This window comes from Pelodiscus sinensis, chromosome 9 (assembly GCF_049634645.1).
Source record: "Pelodiscus sinensis isolate JC-2024 chromosome 9, ASM4963464v1, whole genome shotgun sequence".
Classification (NCBI taxonomy): Eukaryota; Metazoa; Chordata; order Testudines; family Trionychidae; genus Pelodiscus; species Pelodiscus sinensis.
In genome coordinates this window covers 13,260,899-13,282,150 of record NC_134719.1, presented here as the reverse complement: position 1 = coordinate 13,282,150, position 21,252 = coordinate 13,260,899, and the positions used below count along the sequence as shown (strand labels likewise).

Genomic DNA, 21,252 nt, shown 5'->3' with positions numbered 1-21,252 from the left:
TGACAGCTCAGGAGATGCACAGCGGTGGGGGGGAGGGGTACTTGAAGTGCCGGCACTTGGTAGCTAAACCAGGTAGAATCACTTTCCAGGGGCTCCAGTATCTACCAGTAGATCCTGATCTACTGGTTGGTGATCCTGATCTAAACTGTTCTCAGGAGTATGTCTTTTTCAACACAATTTTTCATTCAAGAAGAGGACTAAATGAAAGGTTACAGTAATGTTAAAATGTTTCACGTTGATTAGTTTAATTTTGACGTATATTACAATATTAATTTTAATATTAGTCTCTATTGATACATATTTAATGTAAAACATTAAAAATAAATGAATCAAAAAGAAAATGAAATGTTTGAATGGTCTGAAAAAATATAAAATAGTTTTGTTTTGTAGGAAATTTCAAAATTTCTGCTTTCCATTCATAGTTGGGTTTTTTAAAGCAGAATTTCCTGCAGAAAGGAAATTCTGGCCCTGTTACAGCTCCAGCTGAAAAGATGGGCTAATACCAGCTCGCTCTTTTCACACACAAGGTCCCTGGTTCAGTCTTGATCTAAGATGGTGTCCTCCGTGTGTACTTTGATAATGCAGTATGGTATGATGAGTTTCCCAGGTCATAGATCTTAGTTTTAGAGAACAAAAGAAAAAGGATGTCAGAAGCTATTTGCAGAGACAGACAATAAGGAATAAAAGAGCAACCGTGTAGAGGATGGGGAAAGGAGAGAAGGGAACAGCCAAAATGGAGTCCTTTAAAGAATGAGCAAAAAAGGGAAAAACAAGGAGACTAAGGAAGGAAGTTAGCAGATGACCTTACTTTTTTTTCCCCCTTAAGAGACTAAAGTTCTCCAGAAACTCCTACATTTTGAGGTGTGGCTGTGTTCTTGGGGGCAAGGATTCTCATTTTTCCCCTTGTCTTTCTGTGGAAGCACAGCACTATTTCTTAGATACAAGGTCAAAAGGTTGGAATGAGGAAGATGCCTTGTTAGAAAGGGGAATTACTTGTATTTTCATGGTTGTCAAACTACAAAATTACTGATGGGTATCTTGGTGTAAGTATGGAGCGAGTGTATTTGAAACAAATATATTTCTTATATACAAAGAAATATTGTCACATAGGATCCAAGATAAAATATCTATAGGAAACAAAGTTTTCTGCAGGGGAAATATTAGAAGTTAACAATAATAGGATGACTCAAGGATAGTATGTGACATTTTTAACTGGCTTACCTTTGGTGTCTCAGTGCAGACAGCCTGATCCTCATTTGGCATGAATTGGTGTAGCTCCAGTGAACTCCACAGGGCTGTGGTAGTTTACAGCCCATAAGGATCAGGCCCTACGTGAAATGTATGAGTCAATGAGTCAATATCCTTCTACTCACTCATGAAAACTGTCTCATTGGCTACTAGGATTTGGCCTCCATGATTACCCCAAATTGAACACATATTGTAATGAAGAGTGTCATAAGATTTATATGTCGTGCATAGAACCAGCATAATAAAAATACTGTGCCAACACTGTAGCCACCATTCAGACATTAATAACTAGCACCTGTTCAACAACAAAAAAAATTATTACTAAATTTTGGTACAAAATTTATTAAGCGCTTGCAAAATATTTTTTCTTTTAAATAAACGGTTACCAATTAGCCGGATCTTTAGATTCATCAACATGGCTCCACTGACTTCTGATTTATACTAACTTTCTTCAGAGTCAAAATATTAAAATTATTAACCCAATTAAAACTCCTAAAATACATGGCTGTCTTGTTTTCTGACTGGAACCAATAGCCTCCTTCAAATCAGGTCAGCATTTTACACACAGTTAAAAAAAATGCATGCCAGTTTCCAGAAGAGAGAAAATTAGAATGGTTGAATTTCAAACCCTTCAGAAAAGTATTTAGTTACATAAGTGCTGACAGACTAATACAGCATTTATCCATTTGAAAACCTCTGAAACCAGAGGTTCCTCTGTTTACCAGAACAGTGGTAAACGTTCTGCAAGTGTCATAACAAGTACCTGTGTCCCTCTTTGAAATCGTCATTCACTTTCTCTTCTAGAAGTGTATGAAGCACTATTTCCCAGGCATGCCAATGATTTTTCTTTCTATTTAGGGCATTTTATAGCAATATTAAACAGCAGCACTTCCGACTTCTTGCATTAACTCATAGGCTTTCAAACCTCTCCTGTTGCAAGTGTCATATGCAGGAGAGAGAGATGACCTTAGAAGTTAGAGTAATAGGTTGAGAAGAATATGAGAGGCTGTATTTTTAACATTACCTGTAGTCTCATTGACGATAGGTCTGGCTCCCAAATAGCAACAAAGTACATAGCAGAAGTTCTGCCCTCAGTCACGTCTGAAATTCCCAAGGAAGTCACTATGAGCTGTGTGGAATCCAAAGGCGGAATTTGGCCCAATGATTATAGTGACTATCTTTCAGAGATGGATTCATTCAGTTTTTTGGTATACTTAATTTCCCTGTGGAAAATGGGGAGGAAGGACAGCTGCCAGAGTTAAATGTCAAAATTTGTCTTCAACTGTCAGACTAGCATACATTTTTTACTCCTAATTAGAATAAAATAGAATTACCTCAAATAGCAATAAATAAATCAAAGCTAAGTGTGTATGTAACTGTCTACTTTTTACAGGTGACCTCTGTAATCCAAACCTTTCCATCTAATTCATCCATAATGCCCTCATAAGTGTTTAAGGGCTAGGACTTTCACCCTTACTTATGCTGACAAGTACCTAGTGGTATTTGTGAGTAAGATGCTAGTGAACCTGAGATAGAAGAATCTGGCCTTAAAGAATAATACTGTCTTAGGAATAGTGAGATTTAGTAAACTCTAGGTCCCTTTATTTCTTTGTCCTAGTTAGCACCTATCCTCCTTCACCACTGAGTTTCTTTCTCTCATTGAAGTCTTCATCAGTTTTCTAATTGACTTTAATGACAGTGGCATAAAAAGAGATGAGTCTAACCTAAAATTTGATTTCTGCATACCTCTCAAAGTCAGGGAAAGGGAGGGAAGGTTGTCATTTTGCAAATGAACTTTGGAGAGTTAAAAAAAATGGATCCAGATCCAGAATTTGTTTGAGAAAATTTCTGGGCCTAACAGCTTTAGGATATATATGATTAGCCAAAATCTGCATTTGTTCCTGTGATTAATGCAGTAGGAGCAGAAAGCACCTTGAATTACATTATAGCATGTGTTGGGGCCTGTTATTGAACCATACTGAGACTGACTTAATTAGGTGGTTTAGTTTTGACTAAGAGGACAAACCATATGCTGTGCACACAAGTTATAAAGGCGGGGGAAGGGGAAAAGTAAAGTGACAGGTGTTTAAAAAACAGAAGCAAGAATTGCTGCATCAAAGCCATAAAAGTCTCCATTGTTTGCATTTAAGTCTCTGGTGAGAGCAACCCAACACTCTGTGATGGACATTCTGAAAGGCAGAACTTGTGTGACATACGTTGATTATAAAATAGAAAAGCTAGAGAATGTGGGGGAAAGCAACAAGGAAGATCCATGTCTTGTTTTGGGCCAAGATTGCCTGGAGACAGTTTAATTGGAATTTGGCTTTTGAGATGTAAATTAGAGGTTAAAAAGTAGAGGAGAGCATTACATTTGAGTTCAATGAGAAGGGGGGAAAACAACATTGGGCATTAAAATGCGTGAGTGGAAGCCTTAGATCTCTGTCTTGTGAATAGTGGTGTGGCACAACTTTTAAAATCGCTGTATTGCTTTAATTGAAATATAGATGACTAGTAACAGGAAGTGACAAGCCACTCTGAGTGAGATTATAGAAACTCCCTCCTTTGGATAAGGCAAAAGAACACTTTAAAAGAGGGTCATTTTAAAGGTTTTTGTTGTTTTTTAGTTTCTTTGAGGTTTTCTTTAAAAAGTATATTTTATTTTTGGCTTTAAGGCTCAACTGAAACACACATAAGTTTTGTGCCAGATGCGTTATAAATTCTAGGGTATGAATGGGTTTATTTGAGGTAATTAGATATTTGCAGTCATAAATCACAGGGACTTAATCCTGTGTTCTAGTTGGACTGACTGCAGATTGACACGAAGAATTTGCAGGTATTTCTTATTAACAAAGTAGCAGCACTCAATGTTCTGTGCATTCTGAAAGCTGCAGGTTCCTGCACCAAATATATTACAGGCAGTTCCCGGGTTACGTACAAGATAGGGACTGTAGGTTTGTTCTTAAGTTGAATCTGTATGTAAGTCGGAACTGGCGTCCAGATTCAGCCGCTGCTGAAACTGACCGCCAGTTCCGACTTACATACAGAATCAACTTAAGAACTCCAAGCGTCCCCAAGTCAGCTGCTGCTGAAACTGATCAGCAGCTGATTCCAGGAAGCCCGGGGCAGAGCAACTAGGAATAAGAGATCCTCCAGAATAGGGCTTTATTCCGGAGGATCGCGCCAGTCTGGATGCTTTTCTCCGGCTTATCTCCAAGCCGGAAAAAAGCGGCGGCCATGGAAATGCAAATGCCGCGGGGGATATTTAAATCCCCCGCGGATTTGCCTCTTCCAAAGTGCTACATTTGCATGCCTATTCCATAATAGGCGGCCAGTGTAGACACAGCCTCTCAGTTCAAATTAGCATGTCTTCACTAGACCGCTAATTCAAACCCCGGAAGATCAACTGCAGCAGCTTCAATCTTCTCTGTAGTGTAGACCAGTGTTTCTCAACCAATGGTATGAGTACTCTTAGGAGTACTTGAGAGAAGTATAGGGGGTAAGTCAACACAACTGAAATTTGGAGAAAACTGAATTTTTGCTTTAAGTTTTACAGAGCTTTATTATTTTTGTACTTTTTCAAATCTGATAATCTGGCACCACGTAGGTCCAAAAGGTGCCAGATTATTGGAAGTCTACTGTATTTTTAAAGGGGTTCTTTATAAAAAAAAAAAAAAAAAAAGGTTGAGAAACACTGGTATAGACAACCCCATAGAGGACTATTTAGTACCAGAAGAATATCTTTTGGTAGTATATTTTTGCATCAGTGAATTCGTGGTGTATCAATCCATGAGCAAGTACACACACACACACACACACCACATGTTCTCCAGTGAACCATGTACAAGTACCTTGAAAAAAAGAATTCACAACTTTATGCTATTAAGCTAAAGGGAAATCTCACTTAGCCATTAACAGCAGATATGCTTCTGTATCCTTATGAGGCCTGACACTGGAAGTCTAAACCACTGGAGACTGATAGAGTTAAACATATCTGACACATTCCATCCTGGAGACAACAATACACTCCGTCCAAGGAATAATTAATGCTCTGGTCTGTTCAGTAAATGTTTTTCCTTTGGAATAAATAAAATATCTTTCCACATTTGGAAAGAGTAAAATTTGTTTTCTTCTGAATCTGCCCACATTTTGGATTTTACCGTAATGGATTCAATGGGACAATGGGAAGTGAGGTTTTTTTAATGTGCAAATAGTGCCTTTCTTGCCTTTTTTCTCCCTGTGTGTAGAAGCCTCACCCCCTGCCACACACACACTTTTTAAAGTCTGTAAAACCATGTAGAAAACCATGAACTACAAATACAGTAGCGTCATTTTTTCCCTTTATTCTTATTTTCATTGTTTGTTTTCTGCAGACCCTTGCAGATTGCTTTCCAACCTTATGGCCTTGTATTTTGTGGCTAAAGAGGGTTACTGCTTGCTGACCTCCAATTGCACCTGGAATTTTAATACTTTGAAGCTGAGCATTTTCTTATGTTCTTTATAAGCTCGGAGGCTGAAAGTTTGAGTGCCAGATAAAGAGAGTCTGAGACTGCTCTTCATTGATGAGCTTTTCAAAGAACAAGCGCCAGGAAGGGGATGTGTAACATATATTGAATTTATATTTTGGGGGGGTTCTTTTTAACCTCCATTTTGATTTGTGTAAATGAAATAGCATTTAAAGAGACAAAAGGTTACATAAAAAAGACTTCCTAAGAGTAATAGCTTCTTGAAAAGCACTCACAGTCCAGGATGATAACCTAGTCTAAATATCCAGATACGTTGATTAGGGATGTCACCATGTAGTCGACTATATGATTAACTTATCTGTTAAGCTTATCGGTTAATCTTGTCAACTGCATGAACCTCCCCCCCTTGCTGCCTCTGTATCAGAGGCAGCTGTGGGGGGGAAGCAGGAGCTGGTGCTGGGGAGAGCCGGTTTAAAAGCTGGTTCCCCCAGCACCAGCTCTGTGGTGCCGTCTGTCCTCCCACGTTGCTGCCTCTATCAGAGGCAGCAGTGGGAGCGGAGGGGGGGGGGGAGGCAGGGAAGGCTGCTGGGAAGCAGCCTCTGTCCGCGATAGGCCTGAGCTCCCCCCAGACAGAGGCTGTTCTGCCTCCCATGGAGCAGTCTCTTTCTGCATTGAGCCTGGGCCTCCCACTGTCTGCTGCAGCCTCTGTCCACAGGGCGCTTGGACCCCCCCATGGACAGAAGCTGCTGCCAGGGACCAGCCTCTGTCCGTGGCCTCCCCACCCCTTCCCCCACAGTAGCTTCTGTCCACAGGGAGCTCAGACTCCCTGCAGACAGGAGGTGCTTCCATCCCGCCCTGCTGTCTCTGATACAGAGGCAGCAGCACGGGGCAGCAGGCATTTGATCTGTGAGGGGAACTGGTTTTAAAACTGGCTCCCCTCATGGACCAGCTCCCTCCTGGCACCACACACTGCTGCCTCTGATAGAGAGGCAGCAGCAAGGGGTAGCAGGGGGCTCCCTGGGAATAAGGCTGGAGTGCACTGACTGCCAGCCTCGCCCCCAGGGACTATCAAATAGTCACATAACCAATAAGAATTCATGCAGTTACACAACTATTCAATTACCCAATATCTAACATCCCTAATGTTGGTACCATAATGGACCTGCTTGCTCGTTAGCAGTTACCATGCTATTCCCCCAAATTCAAAATCCAGTCAGTAGAGGGCTCCATAATCCCTAGAGTACCTCAAAGGAAAATATAACTTGAGGTCAGAGGACCAGGCTCAGAGGCTCTTTTACAGTAGGTGGGTGGGGAGTCAAAAATGGTGTATTTATGGTTATGCTCGTCAACTGATGAGTGTGCATGATAGGAAGGAAGAGTGCAGCAGTGATGAGCTGTGACAGCCTTGAGGATGCTGTGGAAACTCTTGGCGCATAATTTTCTCCAGTTCCCTGCAGAACTCAACAGCTTTTCACGAGGGAGAGAATTTGTTCCTTGTTTCATCCCCCAAGCCAATAAAAACTTTCTTGCAAGTAAACGTTGTGTTTCCTATTATCTGGGCATAGCAAAGACACTATAAGATGTCAGTATAATATTTAATATGGAGATGGCCTTGAACGACAATCCCAGAATTGAATAGCCCTAAACTTTAGATATGCTCAAAATGCAGATCCATATTTCAGGAGCAGATCTTATTTTTACAATGGGATGAACTGTCCACCTTCATACTTTGGAGTGGCTCAGAATCAGGATGAATTTTCCAGGTAGTTGGTGCCCCTCTTCAAAACTTGATGGAGGTGGGGGCTTCATGAACTGGGTTTGCGGAAAAGCATCCTGCCAATCTAGATGCGCTTTTCCGAAAATGCTTTTAACGGAAAACTTTTCCGTTAAAAGCATTTTCGGAAATTCATGCCAGTGTAGACGTAGCTTGCAGGTTTTACTTTGTGGTGTAGATATACTGCAAATCCCCTTTGAATAAGGCCCTAACACAGTTGACCCAGAGTCACAGTCCCAATGTCCTTAGCACTGTACAAACACAAGTAAAGGCAATAGTTCCTGCCCGGGTGAATTTATGTCAGTTTCTCCACTGACAAAATGGGGGATAGTGAATACAGTACTTTCCTTCTCAACAGAGGAGATTCTCTGCAGATTAATTCAGCACACTGAAACACTGTGAATGTACATAATTGGGTTCAATCCAGCAAAGCGTGAAGGACATGCTTTAAACAGGTGATTCGTTCCACTGCGTTTTAATTCTATTCTTGGGCATAAAACAGGGCTGCCAATGGGTGGTGCAGGAAATGGGGGAGAGAAAGAGGGCAGCTGCCCCAGGACCCAGCAATTTAAAAAGGCATGGGACTCCTGGATGACACTGCTGCTACTTAAGCAGCTGGAGCGCCAGACCCTTTAAATCATCACTAGAGACCCCAGCGGAGCACGTCCTGTGGTTCCGATGGTGCCGAAGGGCTGGCTGGAGAAGGATAGCCCCAGCCCTGCCCTTTCACCTGTGGCCCCACTGCTTCTAGGGGCCGACCACCAGCTTCCCCCCTCCCAGGGCCTGGCAAAGTGTCTCATTAGCCTTGCTCTAGCATAGACTTCCTGTTTGAGTTTAGACAAGTGACATAACATTTTTGTACTCGTCTTGTCATCTTGTCATCTGGAAAAAGAGATTGACTTGCATGGGGCTACTCGCATGCTTAAACTTAAGCAGGTGCTGAAGTGCTTTGCTGGATCAGGAGCTTGTAGGGTGGTGCCTATTATAATAGTTGTTTTGCGGGGAGGGGATCTTTAATGATGCCAGATAGTTTTACATGCTGCTTTTGGGTACAGACACAATTCTTTAATGTATGTGTAGTTTGTGTCTAGACTGCAGCCGTGTTCTTTCAAAAGTACATCGAAAGAACACGGCAGTTTTTTTATCGCAGTAAACCTCATTTTACGAGGAATAACGCCTTTTTTCAAAAGTACTCTTTCGAAAAAAGGCGCTATTGAATGCAAACTGCTTTTTTGAAAGTACTGGCGGTAGTCTAGACGCTCTCTTTCGAAAGAGGCTTGTGATCTAGAAGTACTCAAAGTGTGCCATATAGGGTATGATTTTTTTATCCACTGAAATTTCTTTTAGCAGGATTTACAAAAGCCTTTCCTCAAGTTATTTTGGGTAACATTTGTCCTTACTAAACAGGCTCGGGAATTAGACAGATTTATTTTCCTTGCATTTTGAAGCCATGTCTTAAAGGCCAGCCATGTGAAGAGAAGTCCATTCATGCTCAGAGAACATTCCAAAGGTTACAACTTCCTTTTTTTCTTCTATGCTCATTTTCCACAAGGGAGAAATTCTGTTACCTATTGTCCACCAAGACTGAATGGCTTAAGGTCAAACAGCCTCAGTGTAGGACCATCCATTTTCAGCCACATGGAGCTTGCAAATGTTCATCAGAACAGACAGAGGGTTCAGTCATATGCATGCTTAAAACTCCTGCTTCGAAGCCATTCTGCAGCATGTGATGCAATCAAACTACACATTCTCGTTTTGTTCTTTCTTCACTTTTCTTGCTCTGCCCAAAAGTTTCAATTTGTTCTCTTTTCTTTGTTTCCTAATTGTGTAATCCCTGGTGTCTCAGCCAGGATGTGAAACGTACCATACTATACTGTTATGTTCAGGACTACAAGAGAGGGTCCCATTTGCGTTTGTTATTTGACTGTTAAAGTGTGAGATGCCTCTTTCTGAAGGTTGAATTGAAAAGATACCTTGTGCAAATTTTTTTCAATAGAAGTTTAATATGTTGCTCATTTGCTAACTGTGAAATATCCCCCACTCCTTTACAATCAAGCTAGGTTCCATACACATAGTTATTTGTATTGTTGCTTTTAATGTTACCACATCAAAGGGCTAGATGATGGTAGCTAATGAAATGGGCTTTTTATTTTATTTTATACTATATATTTGTGTTTGATGGGGTTCTTAACATATATACATAGCATTTACCAGCATTGCAGCATGTAAAATACAAATAGCTGAACAGTAGGGATGTGACGTTGTATAGCAAGGATGATATGGAATTGTGGTTAAAGCATAGAGCTCAGTGTCAGAAGGACTGGATTCTAATTCTGGCTGTGTTTCAGACTTTTTGGGTGGCCTTAGACAGAAAATATAATCTATTTATGCCTTAGTTTCTTTCTTCATCTGTTGAGAGCATGAAATAGACGCTGCAATATATTATAAGTGCAGAGTATGAAACGAGACTACAAGTATCTGATGCTACATTATTCATTACAAATATATATGCAGTTATTCACTGTGTCATTGTTGCATACAAATATAACTATGGTGTGATCTATATTTTCTATCCACAACATGTAGCAGAAGTGGGTATTTGGAAGAATTATTATACTTGCATAGATATTCAGGAATTATGAATTCAGAATAAAAATATGAGACTAACATTTTCCTTGATATACAGCAATTTATGCTCATTGCTGTTTGCATCTAAAATGTTACAGTTATGCTTCTCATGGTTAAGATTAAAGCAGTTTAATTTAAGCTATGATCTGTCCCACGTCTCATGTTTTGTTTAGTTGCGTTTCTCTATGCCTTCCCGCTTGTGAGTGTTACTAGCAATATTCCAAATAAATAACTCCCTTTGTTACTTTGTAGATTTGGGGGAACACCTCCCAGACCATAATTAGTTGGAGGTGTATTTTTCAGGTTTCCTGAAAGTTTAAGTGTGACTGACCAAAATGTTTGGATCTGAGGGTGGGGGGAAAATGTGTTTTTTAGTGTTCTGTTTACTTACATCCTTTCCTACTTGGACTTCAAACACAATCCAGAAAACTATTGTGTAGGTACTAGAAAAATTAGCAGAAAGTATAAGAGACATTCAGTCAAAAGAAATGATGAGGGGGGAAATTGTGCCTAACCCAGGGAGAAAGGAGAAGAGTGACTTGCCACCAATTCAGAAATCAAGAGCAGTGACAAATTCACATGGTGAATAATATTCCAAGTAGATTATGATACCTTCTCAGTTTAGACTATAGCTACCTTTGTTAGAGACCAGATGATTCTGCCTCTGCTTTTATATTTTTGTTGACATAACAAATGTTGCCAGAGTGTTCTTGAATTGAACTGAGTATGCCAGTAAACTATAAGAGATGGAGAGAGAAATGCCAATGATGCAGGAGACATGAAAGCGGGTGGCTCTCCCAGTGAAGGAACTCTGGCACTACTTCATCTCATGTTTGCTATGTGCTGTATTCAGTGATTTTTAAACTGTTTAGCTACAGCTCTGAAATGCACCAAGCTGAATCCTTTTTACTGCTTCACATTAAATGGAGAATTTCTGCAGCGGGTACTCGGTGCACTTTCTCCATCTGCTCACTCGCCACAGCTTCATAGGCACATTCTTTGCCACTCCATCTGCCACTCCAACTGCTAACTTCTAGAAAATCAACACTGAAAAGTTCAGGTTGCCAAATGGTTTGCAGATTTCCTTTCCGTTTCACCAATATTTGAGCTCTGACATAGAAGCTGTTATATTTCCCCCCCAAAGTATATACATATATTACCACTGACATGCAGCCACCCTGGGAAGGAAGGTAGCTAAAAGGTAGATATCTTCACAGCCCTCTCATCTACATAAGACACCAGGGAAAATCCCTACCAGTGGGATCTGTAGTGTCCAGAGAGAACCTACAGGAAGTACCTCTACGAAATGCAATCTCTCCAGCACTGACAGGTGTAAAGCTAGGCTCTCCTGGCCTATAATTGAACTTGCAATTGTAGAGAATCTTGGTATTTAAAATCTGCTGCTTAAGCCACTAGCCCATGCCACACAAGATACGGATGTTTTGAACTACAGCTCCTTTTAACCTTGCAAATCTAAAAGGTCTCTCATTAAACTGACTGCTAGAGAGACAGAAGTGAACAGTGTTTGGGTGGGCGGGTGCTTATGCATGCCAAAGCATCCTAAGTATTTGTAACTAAGTCTCACATCTATAAGAGAAACTAGCCAAACTTCTACCCCTCTCATGTCTCTCTGGCAGCAGTGGAGGCAGAGGCAAACCTCAGAAATAATGCAGTGCCCCATTGCTTTAATATAATATGTTGCCATAAATTATGGTAAAACAAGCTATTAGATTTCCAGTTCACCAATCCTGTAACTAAGGTAATGCAATAATTTTACTCCACAAATTCAAATTCTGGAATCCTGATTTACTAAGAGCTCTAGACATTTATGGCCTGATTTTCTGAAGTGCAAAGCACTCTCTCAGCTTGAGTCAGAGTTTATGCCAACTGCAGGTTCTGAGCATTTCTGAATGTAATTTTTAATATTGTATAGATCATTGAATTAGAATGGATAGCCAGATAACTGTATTCAAAAAACTATAATAAAGCCTAAGTGGTGCAGAGGGCCTTATTCGATATGTCTTCCATGCACAAGTGGATTTCACCTAGCACGCAGCAGTATTTCTTGAAGAGCCTTAAAAGTCTGTTGGCTCAAATGGAAGAGAAATGCTCTTGACAAATATCAAACACGAATTGAAATGCAGAGAATGGATGGGCAAGTTCTGTCACTCCGCTCACAAAGCTAATAGTGGCTGTAGTGGCACATAAATTTGAATCAGTTGATACCAGTGATCTGAAAGCAGGCTCCTGGGATAAATTAATTAATATGAAACGTTCTTTATATGAATTCCCTGAGGACCTTGTCCATATAAACATAATGTTATTTTATTTGAGCTTTCTGCTATTGATTTGGCACCATTTACAAGATGCTTTGCTGCTTTTCCTGTAGGATAATTCTCATTGAGGTCTTACTGCTTTGCCCCCAGTCTCAATAAATAGGCTGCCTCATTAAAAAGGCAATAGTGATAGCATGGCCATGACTTCGCAACACCACCCAGCTCTCGTACTTGACATGATTGCTGGCCTCTCTAAGTGCTTAATTGATTCAGGAGACCTGAAGGCTAGGGTATGGAAATCCAAAGGGCAAGATGAGGAGCAAGGGTGAACAAATTTATGACAGGCTCTAAGTAGCCCGAGGGAAACGAGAAATGCTTCTGATCTTTGAGGTAGTGAAATCAGTTCAAAATGATGTACGGGATGGGGAAGGGGTGCAGCATGAGAAAGGGGCAGAAGCAGAGGGCAGACCATGGAAAAAGGAGAGACTATAATGACTAGAGAGATACATAGGCCAAAAGAGAAGAGAAGCTCAGGGTCAGTGGATATTGCGATCCTTAAATGTCTCTCCCCCCCCCCCCCCCCCCAGCCCAGCTGAGCCGCACACCGGCTTCTGGGCCCGCATTCCCCTGCAGTGCCCTGGGATACTTTGAACCTGGAACATCTGTGGTGATGCTCCACTATGGATGTTGCTGGACCAGAGAATCCCGGATTTTAGATCAGCAACCTGTAGTGGGAAGGCTATAATACTGAGCAGTTGTCTATACTACTCTTTGTTATCCTGTGGGCAATTGCTTATCCATGCTTTATCATATTTTTGAATCCTGTATATTTTGTACTGTGGATCCTGCTGTATAGAGACTCAAACAATAATATGGACGGTATGTATAATAGATTTTTTAAAAACAATTAAATCTTAAATAGTAATGCAAATTGCTTTCTAATCTATGCAGTATTTAATTGACTGTATTGAACCATAATACAAATTAAGCCATCTCTGTAATTTGTTTTGTCATTCTACCACCCTCCACACAATTTGATACTTCATTTATAAATTGGTAAATGGCTCATAGAAACACTCAGCAAAGATTTTGTAGAATTGTCAAATAACAGATGAAGGAATGTATCAGGGAGGATAATAAAAGGGGATCTCATGAACACCCCTTGAGTAAATGATGAAATAGTTATTTCTTATGCTCTTAATCCTTCTGAGGCAGGATAATGTCATGGTAAAAATCTTGAAGATTAAAGAGGAGAGAAAAAATTAGAATGTGAACCTGAGTGCAGATCAGCAGATCAAACTAAACTGCAGAGGTGTGGGAGAGGTTGACTTTGTTTTGTTTCTATTTGGGGTTGCTGAAAATCATTTAAGAGTAGTAACTGACCGGAAACAGTGTTATACAACTGAATGTATAAAGAAAGCATTTGCATTAGTTAATCATATTTTATCGGACAAATTAAATTAGCATCTGGTGGATTCTCATAAATTGATCACTATCTATAAAGACCATGTATTTGTAGACTGATTCTGTTCTTTTGTTTAGCAGGCCATTTCTAATTTCTGTTTGAAAAAAGAGAGACCTTGGCCATATTCGCCATTCCTCTACATCAATTGTTCTCAAAGCTAGGTCTACACTACACCCCTCTGTCCGCAGAGGAATGTAAATAAAGCACATTGAAAGTGCAGATGAAGCGGGGATTTAAATATCCCGCACTTCGTTTGCATAATCACGTTCTGGTGCTGTTTCGAACAAGCACCATTTCAAAATTGAAACCGCGGTTTAGACATGGTTCTGTTGACAAAGGAGTGATTTTTCGACAGATCCTGTACTCCTCTTTTGCACTTCCGATGTGCTTCATTTACATCCCTCTGCCGACAGGGGGGTGTAGTGTAGACATGGCCAAAGCGTGGTCTGCAGACTACTAGTGACCTGCAGCCATCTTGCAAATGGGCCACAGGCTTAGGGCTCACCTCCCCTGCAGCGGGGAGTCTGCACTGGTGAGGTTGGAGCACCAGTGCTGGCTTTCTGCTGTAGGGCGGGGAGCCTCATGGTCTGGATATGGCTTGTGGGGGAAAAAGTGGCTCCCCCCCCAGCTGGGGGAATGGCAGTGCAGGAAATTGGTTGCCTAGAGGCTTTTCCCACTGTTCCCATTGGCCAGAATCACAGCCAATGGAAGCAGCAGGTATCTGGGAAGGCACAGAGCCAAGTAAGCACCCCCATCTCCCTCCTGCCCAGACCTTGCACTCCCACCCTCAGCCAACTCCTACATCAACCTCCTAGCCCCACCCTCAGCCCATGCCTGCACCCTATCTCCCTCCCAGACTCCCTGCCCCCAGCCCTCCTGACCAGACCCCACACCTGCACCCCCTCCTGCACTGATTTTGTCATCATTGGTGGTAGTCTGGTGGTCCATGGAAAGGTCTGCATTGAGTTGGTTGGAACGTGGGCCAAAAAATTTGAGAACCACTGTTCTACACTTTTGGACTAGTGCAAAGAGGGGGATAGCTGATTAGCTACAGGACATGATTCTGATCTCAGGTTTTACATAGTTGTTACTTCATTGACCGCAATGGGTTACATCCAATTTAGTGTAAGTGTATGAGAGAGGAGAATTGAGCACATATTTATTAAATCAAAACTTTAGATTAAGTAAATTGACAATTTTTTTAAAAATCAAGCAATTCTGAGATTCATCTGCATCTGCAGAAGAGGAGTTTCAAATGAAAATGTACATTTGCATTTCAGTATAACTGTATGGTCAACATTTCATTTTATATCTATGCACCAAGCCTGGACCAAATTATGACACGTACACTCAGAATCTCTCTCTCTCTTTCTCTCTCTCTCTGACTAATGAAAACTTCTTGAAAGCAATCTTTCTAAGCACTCTGCAAAGGTAGCTGTGCGAAAGGATAATGCTGCGGGCAATTTACTTATTTTGATATTCTTTTCAAGGCAATACGGGGCATCATCGACAATCACAAATGTAATTATTTTAGAAATATTAATGAGGGTTCCTGAATAAATTAAAATGTCTCCATCTGGTGTCTTGCATTGTAGGTGATATTTTTCCATTTTAGAATTATCTTCAGATCTAATTCCAGGAGGAAGGAGTCTGATCGCAGTTTTGATTGCAGTGCGAAATGCTGCCTGGCAGTCAATAAAGAACTTTGATTTTTAACAGGAGTGTGAGATAGCATCCCCTATACCATTTAGAGATGGGGAACTTTTAATTTCACTATTGCAGAGAGCATGCAACTTGAATTGAGAATAAACAAGTCAGTACCCCAATATTATTTAAATAGCCCATCATCAGTTTTTCATCATTAACACCTTGAGGAAGCTGCAATCTTTGTTCAGGCTGTAGTCACTGGCAGTACACTAGTAGCCTGAACATGAGCCATCTTGAGCCCCAAAAGTTGCATGTCCCTTACTAACAAAATGAAAAAATAAAAAAGTATCCAGGGTGAGGGGAGGTGGGGTTGGTCTTACATGTAGTCATCACTGTCCTACATGTTACCTTTCCATTTGAATTGAATCCTCCATACAGCAATCTCATCATGACACAGACACACTGCCATTCTGTTTTCACATTTCAGGGTACCAATGCTGGTTGTCCATATGTATCTCAAAAAGGGCAGAAAGATGATTCTCCAATTAGTTCCTTTTTTGAGGTTTTGTCTGACTTGGGAAAGGTAAAGAGCAGCAGACATGTAGGGCGTAAGAAGTCAGGCTAGTAGGTTAGTTAGGGAAACAGTTCAAGGACAGACATAAAAAGGTATTGTCTGTACACGGGCAGGTAGCCCTGACTCAGTATCGGTGTAGATAGTAATATAGAGGGATTTGATTCAGTTGGTGCAAACCTTGGCTTGTGTTTGGTTATGCTTAAGGGGTGCCACTCTTTTGGGCCATGTCTACATTAGGAAAGTATTTCAGAATTACCAAATTCATCTTAATAGCTCCCGATTTAACAAATTCGAACTAGTGGGCCCACACTATGGGGAAGCATCAAAATTAGTCCGAGGCAGGCTCCATTAATGTGGATGCATTACTTTGGACTTGAGAGTGCCAGGAAGCATTCGGGAGTAATTAGTTCAAATTACTCTGTGGAGTAATTATTTCAAAATAGCAGCACCGGAGCATCCACACTATCGTTATTTCGAAATAACTGTTTTGGAATTTGCATTACTTCTGATGAAAATCAGGAGTACAGATTTCGAATTGCATGGCCCGCTATTTAGAAATAACAGGCTTGATAGTGGGGACACTCCACTTATACATTCAACTGCGGGGGGGGGGAGGGCATTATTTTGAAATAAAGTCCTAGTGTATACCAGGACCTTTAGCTTCCTCCATGGGATCCCAATCTGTGTGATCCAAAGAGATGGGCATGGACAAAGAGACTGCTGCTTATTTATTTGCCTCTGCAGCTTCTATGTTGTCTCTGGATGGACCTGAAGCAGACTATGGGGTGTGGGACCCTATTCAGAAGACTGTAAAACCTTTTTATTCCAGAACTTTCAAACAGGAGGCTATTTTTATTTACTGCATTAAATATAGTTGTGTGGAAATACTTGCAAATAAAATGAAAATTCATGCATTTGGGCCCCAGTATGGCTTTCACACACCGTTTTGCAACAACATTTGCAATTTTTTTTAGACAGAAATGAGCCAGTCAACTAAAAACGAATCCTTTTTCAACCCAATGGGGGAGGGGAGGGGAATCACAAGAAATTTCTAGAAAAGTAAAATTTTGCATCTCTGATGTTGCCCTAAAAGAAATTCTAAACATACAATTTGTAGTTCGATTCTTATCCCTTTGTGATCAATTGGAATTTTGCCATTGATTCCATAGGGAGTAAGATCAGCCCTTAAGCCTCAGTCCTACAGTCAGTGAAGCTGTATGCTGCCTTAGGAGTCCTCCCACATGTTTCCAGTAAGTTTCTTGGGGCCATAATTCTGAATAATAATATAGGCGCACCTTGTTGTTTTATACATTTTATTAATGAAAATAATTGGTAAGGTGCCTCGAATACTTTTGTAGGTACTAATTAGATAATAAGAGCACACTTCTATTGAATTATCTGTCACTATAAGGTACTGAAAGAAACATTTATGCAAAACATTAATAGAGTGCTTAAATTGGTCAAAAAGCTTGTTTAGAGCTTGTCTGAGTACCCTACGGATTGCAGTCTCCAAACATTGCTATTCATTTTGACCCAATGGCTTTTTAAAATTTGTTAGACATATCAAGACACAAGTAAAATTGTGTGCCTTGAGAAGGAAAGTAGAGCTTAAATTGAATGTTTTTATAGATGTTTTTTGGTATGCTTTTTAATAGCTATTACAGCACCATCATGCAGTTCATGAAATTTCGTACATTGCAAAGGATATCACAGACCACCGAGCCTTTGGATATGTGTGCGGAAAAGAAGGAAATCATAGATTTGTGGCAATAAAAACAGCCCAGGCAGTGAGTATGAGATCTTGGTCATTTTCTATAGTTTAACTTATTTGGAATGTTATGTCTACAATGTTTCTGTTCAAAAGGGCATGCTAGCTTATTTGTGCAGTATATGTGCTGTAAAATGTGTCTGCATGGAAGGTCTTAGATGTAGGATTAGCAATATATGGTCTGAGAAAAAGGGAATGTACTTTACCCTTCTTAATTTTTCTTGCTATATTCCTCCTAATTAGTAACTATTTTCCTTTCTAATTAAACTAGATACTTTGATGGAATACAAATAAGTTTACATATGTTCGTAGACTCATTTAAACAGAAAATAATAGAAAACAAATAGCTACTTTACATAAAGTCTACCCTAATTGTATTGTATTAGAAGCCACTAATAAATATAAGTAATGCTTTATAATTATCATTAGTCTTCAGCTATAATTAGTTTTATAGAAATGAACCTTAGCCTAAATGCTATTTGCTAAACTAACATAAACAGGGTAGAAATTAATTCCGTGTGAAGTTTCTTTTCTTGAAATATAGATATCACTGTTCTGTCATCGGGGCCAGGGGGGGAAATGGTCGTCTTTCCTTTCTTTCCTGTATTAAACCCTACTTACTCTTTTTGCTTCAATAGGCTGAGCCTGTGATTCTAGACTTGCGGGACCTGTTTCAGCTCATTTATGAATTGAAACAAAGGGAAGAAATGGAAAAAAAGGCACAAAAGGACAAGCAATGTGAACAAGCAGTATACCAGGTATCAATCTATGTGTGCTTAGCTTGTTGACAGTCACAGGGTAGAGGAGGGAGGGACAATTCTCCCAAGCATCTCCTGAGTGATGTTGAGCACCTACATCACTGCTAATTTCAGTAGATACTGAAGAACGTACAACAGGTTTAGGATTGTAGGCCTCATGGATAAATAGGAAGTTAATAACTCTCACAGTATCAAAGTAGGATGAAACAATGAAGGCAATTGTAACATTGTGTAAGATAAAAATCTTAGAAACTTGAAATGATTTACTCATTGCCTAAAAAAAGAGTATCCCTTTGAATTAGAGATGAGCATTTTAATGGAAGCTAGCATGTTTGATAAATTTGTTTTAAGAGTGACTGGTAATTGTAGCACAGGTTGAATGTTGCTTCATAATGCATTTTCTTAAAATCAGACTAGATGCATCTTTGATTAATAGTTACTTTGTGCAATAACACAACAGTTATCTGTAAACACAAAATGAAATATATATTTTAATATAAATGAGATCATTTCTTTTCTGTCCTTTAATTTCCAAATACAGTCTTGTTTCTCTGCTGTTTATGTTCTTTGCTTTTACTCCCTGTCCTCTTACTTTTCTATAGACCATTTTGGAAGAAGATGTAGAAGATCCTGTATACCAGGTAATTTCTGAAGCTGTATAGATTGAGTTTCAGAAATAGTTAGATATATATTATCCTGTTTTCAGAGACAGACAAATATTAGAACAAAGTGCTGGAAAAGTTTACTGAGATACATTTTAAAGTAAAGGTAGAGAAATTTCAACATAAAGTAGAATATTTACTAGCGATTAAATTCCAAATAATAATACTAATATGTAATATTACAATATTGAGTGAAAACTTTAAGGTATTTGTTTAGAATGTCATTTAGAAACTGAAGTGAAAGTTTTCTCTCTAAAAATAATGACATGTTTCTGGGGAAACCTAACAAAACAAAAGCTATTTTTAAAATAACAAAGGTGAAATCCTGACCCTGTAGAAGTCAAAGGGAGTTTTGCCATTGACTTCCCTGGGGCCAAAACTTTGCCCACTACATCAAAACTTGAACCAGGAAAAAAATGGAATTGGCTGCTGTAACCTGCTAATTTGGTATGTTGGCAGTTTGGATCTAAATAAAGTATCACTTTAAACCCCTAAGTTCTTCAGGCTATGACTTCTTCCACCTTACTGGAAAAGGTGACTAATTTAGAAATACATGACTGCATTTACATTCAGCAAGTTAGTAAGATTTTTAAAAAGACGTCAGCTGTCGTGCATGCTCAGTCTGATCTTTTGCTGAAAATGTGGGATCTTATTAATGTGAAATGCAATTTTATTTGAGGCTAAGATTTTCAAAAGTAATTTGAGACTTCAGGTGCCTCTATTTTTGCATGCCATCTTAAAACACCTTAAAGGAGCCTGGTTTCTAGAGGTTGAGCGTTCAGTGTTTTGTGACAATCAAGCCCCTTTGAAATACCCCAAAGGCAGCGTCCAAAATGGAGACACCCTCATTATTCACTTTTGAAAATCTTGCTTGAGAATCAAAATGCAGGACAATGTAGCACTTTAAAGACTAACAAGATGGTTTATTAGATGATGAGCTTTCGTGGGCCAGACCCACTTCCTCAGATCAAATAGTGGAAGAAAGTAGTCACAACCATATATACCAAAGGATACAATTTAAAAAAAATGAACAAATTTTTTAAATTTTAATTGTATCCTTTGGTATATATGGTTGTGACTACTTTCTTCCACTATTTGATCTGAGGAAGTGGGTCTGGCCCACGAAAGCTCATCATCTAATAAACCATCTTGTTAGTCTTTAAAGTGCTACATTGTCCTGCATTTTGCTTCAGCTACCCCAGACTAACACGGCTACATCTCTATCACTATTTTGCTTGAGAATGTTATTTTGCAAACCCTAAACCCAGGACTGCAAAGCTGTAGCCTAAAAAAAGGTAAAGCAAAATGGCAAACTTTAAATATGAAACTTGTTACATACTGAGTTTTGGTTTTGCTTTTTTATTCACTACTGATAAGTGTGGAGGAGGAAAGGAGAAAAGGTGATGATGCAGCCCAGAAGCCTGTTCCTGCTTCCATTGATGTTAATGTCAAAATTCCCATTGACTTCAGTGGGAATAGAAATGAGCTTCAGGATGTATCCTTAGTGAAAAAGCAGCAAGACGGTGCTCATTAAAGAGCTAGGTCTATTTTATTGCTCTTTTATTAAAAATAAAACAACATACTACTGTGCTTTCCAGCAAACCAGTTATGCTTGTGCCAACCTCTACTTTGAACCTGTTTCCTTAATACCTGCCTATGGTTTTTTTTTTTAATCTTGAATTCTGAATTTCCTTTTTTCCCTTCTGTTTCATCTTTGACCTTTCCTCTTTGGCGGCTGATGTAATAGTACATTGTGTTTGAGGCTGGACACGAGCCAATCCGTGAGCCTGAAACAGAAGAAAACATATATCAGGTATAAAATAGCTACATCTGTGTTACTACAGCATCCAGTGCAAACATTTAGCAAAGTACATTTCATAGACTTTTACTAGTTTTCATTCATCATATAAATATGTCACATTTCATCTTCATTCAAGTTACATAAATAGTTTGCATAGTCTCAGTATGTTTTCTTCATTCATTTTTTTT

General features: G+C 39.7%; 1 protein-coding gene across 24 annotated transcripts in view; it reads left to right on the top strand.

Annotated features, from left to right (window-relative positions):
• Positions 1 to 21,252, top strand: part of DAB1 (DAB adaptor protein 1) — a 777,383-nt gene that overhangs the window by 683,895 nt on the left and 72,236 nt on the right. For 14 of the 24 annotated variants that reach the window (XM_075936059.1, XM_014578749.3, XM_075936061.1 and 11 more), the window contains 4 exons: positions 17,731 to 17,862; positions 18,482 to 18,601; positions 19,204 to 19,242; positions 21,011 to 21,076. In XM_075936059.1, the coding sequence (XP_075792174.1) occupies positions 17,731 to 17,862; positions 18,482 to 18,601; positions 19,204 to 19,242; positions 21,011 to 21,076 (357 nt within the window). Of the gene's footprint in view, positions 1 to 17,235; positions 17,326 to 17,730; positions 17,863 to 18,481; positions 18,602 to 19,203; positions 19,243 to 21,010; positions 21,077 to 21,252 lie in introns of those variants that run through there. The other 10 variants (XM_075936078.1, XM_075936075.1, XM_075936071.1 and 7 more) reach the window with 3 other exon arrangements.